At 42.9% G+C, this 3,212-nt stretch overlaps 1 protein-coding gene across 1 annotated transcript; it reads right to left on the reverse strand.

Moving 5' to 3' along the window:
- Window positions 1–306: 306 nt before the first annotated feature.
- On the reverse strand, window positions 307–2,924 carry LOC108525502 (complement receptor type 1-like; the record flags this gene model as incomplete). Its single annotated transcript, XM_017866458.1, has 2 exons — window positions 307–705; window positions 2,839–2,924. Coding segments are annotated over 2 exons (485 nt in total), but the record flags the coding sequence as incomplete, so codon positions are not given.
- Between the last annotated feature and the right edge of the window lie 288 nt (window positions 2,925–3,212).

Genomic DNA, 3,212 nt, shown 5'->3' on the forward strand with positions numbered 1-3,212 from the left:
ATCATAGTGCGTGGCCAGAGGAATCACTCATTTTGTATCAACAATTATTATACTCAAAGGTAATTGACGGATCTGTTTATAAGAACCCCAAAGAAACATCATATTCCTTGCCCGGGTTGAGCTTTGCTTCTCAATTTCAGCACATGTGTATGTACACATACCTTCTGAATTTCACCTTCACTATCTAGAAAATTTGCTCCCGACCCTGCTCAGTACACATCCCTCCCCCTGAACAAATACTAATCTCCTGATCCAACAGCAAATCATGTCATTTGCAGGGCCTTTCTAGGCCTCAGTCAGACTCACCCCTGGAGCAGCTTGGTAACTCTGGCTCCCATTTGTTCAGGGCCTGGCATTGCACACGGCGAGGTCCTTTCATGACAAAGCCAGGCTGACACCTAAACTCCACAACTTCATTTAAGGAAAATAAACTTCTGTTGACAGATACCAATATTCCATTTTCCACATTTGGAGGCATGCATTTGTTAGGTATAATGCACTGAGGGGCCGGGCCGCTCCAGATGCCCACTTGATCATCTGTGCTGGTGCAGTATATGGATGGCTCACCCACAAGCTCAAACACCTTTCTCCCTCCGCTTCCAAGATTGCAGCGGTAGGTCACCACAGATCCGTAGTGAAAATACTCTCTGTTAGTGCTAATGAAATCTCCATTGGCGATGGCTGGGGGTAGCCCACAAGGAATTCCTGGAAAAGAAGCAGAAAGTTAACCAAAACAAAACCTTGGGACAGAGTCTTGCTGTACCCAGACTGGAGTGCAGTGGCATGATCACGGCTCACTGCAGCCTCCACTTCCGAGGTCAAGCAATCCTCCCACCTCAACCTCACAAGCAGCTGGGATCACAGGCATGCACCACCGTGTCTGGTTTATTTTTATGTTTTTAGTAGAGATGGGGTTTGGCCATGTTGGGCAAGCTAGTCTTGAACTCCTGGCCTCAAGCAATCCGCCTGCCTTGGTCTTTCAAAGTGCTGGGATTATAAGCATAAGCCACCGCGCCCAGCCTTGTTTCTTAAAATTATACTTTATTGTAAATTTTGCTGACAGTTTTTTTAATTCCAAAATACCAGAAGTAAATACTGACAGTATTATTCTCATCTAATATTTGCTAATGTACAGACATGTTCTTACAGTTGTAAAATATTATGAGTTCTGCTCTACTCAGTTAACTTTATTTCACTAAATGTGTCCATATATTATTAGAGTCCACTTCTGGGTTTTTTTGTTTGTTTTTTGGTTTTTTTCTTTTTTGAACAGAGTCTCACTCTGTTCCCCAGCCTGGAGTGCAGTGGCATGGTCTCGGCTCACTGCAAACCCCGCCTCCCAGGTTCAAGCGATTTTCCTGCCTCAGCCTCCTGAGTAGCTGGGATTAGAGGCATGCAGCACCACACATGGCTAACTTTTGTATTTTTAGTAGAGATGGAGTTTCACCATATTGGCCAGGCTGGTCTTGAACACCTGACCTCAAGTGATCTGCCCGTCTCAGCCTCCCAATGTACTGGGATTACAGGCATGAGCCACTGTGCCTAGCCTATAGTCTATGTTTTTATTTCTCCTGCTAAATGAGAATTTAACTATGTTATCTCACCATTATTAATTTAGTTCTCTCTCTATAGAAGGCATTTGCCTTTGTGGTATTGGATATTAATATAATAAAGCATATAGCAGAGCATTTTTTTTGAGACAGTGTCTTGCTCTGATGCCCAGGCTGGAGTGCAGTGGCCCGATCATGGCTCATTGCAGTCTCAACCTCTCTGGCTCAAGCAATCCTCCCACCTCTCAGTCTCCCGAGTAGTTGGGACTATAGGCGTGTGCCACCATGCCCATTTGGTTTTTGTATTTTTTGCAGAGACAGGGTTTCACCATGTTGTACAGGCTGGTCTTGAACTCCTGGGCTCACACCATCTGCTCACCTAGTCCTCCCAAAGTGCTGGGATTACAAGTTTGAGTCACCACACATGGCTCAGTATAGCATCTTTATTAAATAGTAGGACCAAAAACTCTGGCAGGACTAATAAAGACAAAGCACAAATATACAATATTACATATAATAAACATGATACTTACAGATTCAGAAGTAATAAAAATAATTGGATACTTGTCTACAGCCATACCACCCTCAATGTGCCCAATCTGGTCTGATCTTGGAAGAACTGAATATTGTGTCCTACTCTACTGTAGGGCAGTGCCCAGCCAGTATATTGACCTTCTACAAAGTTGGTTCCTACTTATCCTCCCACCAACTGGGTTTGAAATTGCTGATTTCCTCACACCATCACCAAATGCAGGATTATACACAGTTTATATTCCTTTTTAGCTTGCGATTAATTGCTCATTCCTCTTTGCTCCCCAAAATGTAGAAAGCTCATCTTCCAAACAACTCACAGGGAAGATGGCATGATCCTGTTTAGACAAAGGATAAGAAGGAAGAAAGAGCTGCATGGCTTGAATATCTGATGTGATACTAAGAGCTTGCAGAGAGGATATAGGGTTTCTTTCACTGACTTTGTATTTGTTGACTTCACTGAAGAAAATGCTCTTCAAACTGGGAGGTGTTCAACCAATAGAGGAGGAAATTGGGGGCTGTTTAAATGAGCTCAAGACTAGTTTAAAATAAATTATGCCTTAAGATAAGAAAGAAAGCATTTCTAGGTGAAAGTGGAAGTTTCGGATGCTGTGAGCCATTCTAAGGATATGACTGGATTCTTCAAATATCAGAAGGATACCATGTCCAAGAGGGATGAGATTCATTCTTTGTGATTCTAGGAGGACAACTCTAGGATTAAACGGTGGGGTGAATGGGGAAAGAGACTTCAACTCACGTTGACAAATTGGCGGCTTTGTGCTCCAATGGGCAGTATGGCCTGAGATGATACATTCAGCAGATGAGTGACCAATGAGTCGGTGCCTAAAGGCAAACAATGGAAAATAATTGTGCTGTACATGCCTCATCAACGTCCTCACAGCATGCATATGTGGCAAACCAGAAGGATTACAATGTAGGAGAAGTCTAAGGCCTAGCCTAAACTTTACCTGTTGTTCCCAGCTTTTCTACTTCTTTTTCCTATTCTCTCACTATTGAAAGAAATATTTCTGCTCTAACTTCTCCTGGCCCATTTGCTTCTTAATATCTTGGCTTCATTGTGGACTGTACCTAGTGCCAAAATAAAACAATTATTTTGTAGACCTGTTTGAC

This window comes from Rhinopithecus bieti, unplaced genomic scaffold (assembly GCF_001698545.2).
Source record: "Rhinopithecus bieti isolate Rb0 unplaced genomic scaffold, ASM169854v2 scaffold_61505, whole genome shotgun sequence".
In the NCBI taxonomy this organism is placed as follows: Eukaryota; Metazoa; Chordata; class Mammalia; order Primates; family Cercopithecidae; genus Rhinopithecus; species Rhinopithecus bieti.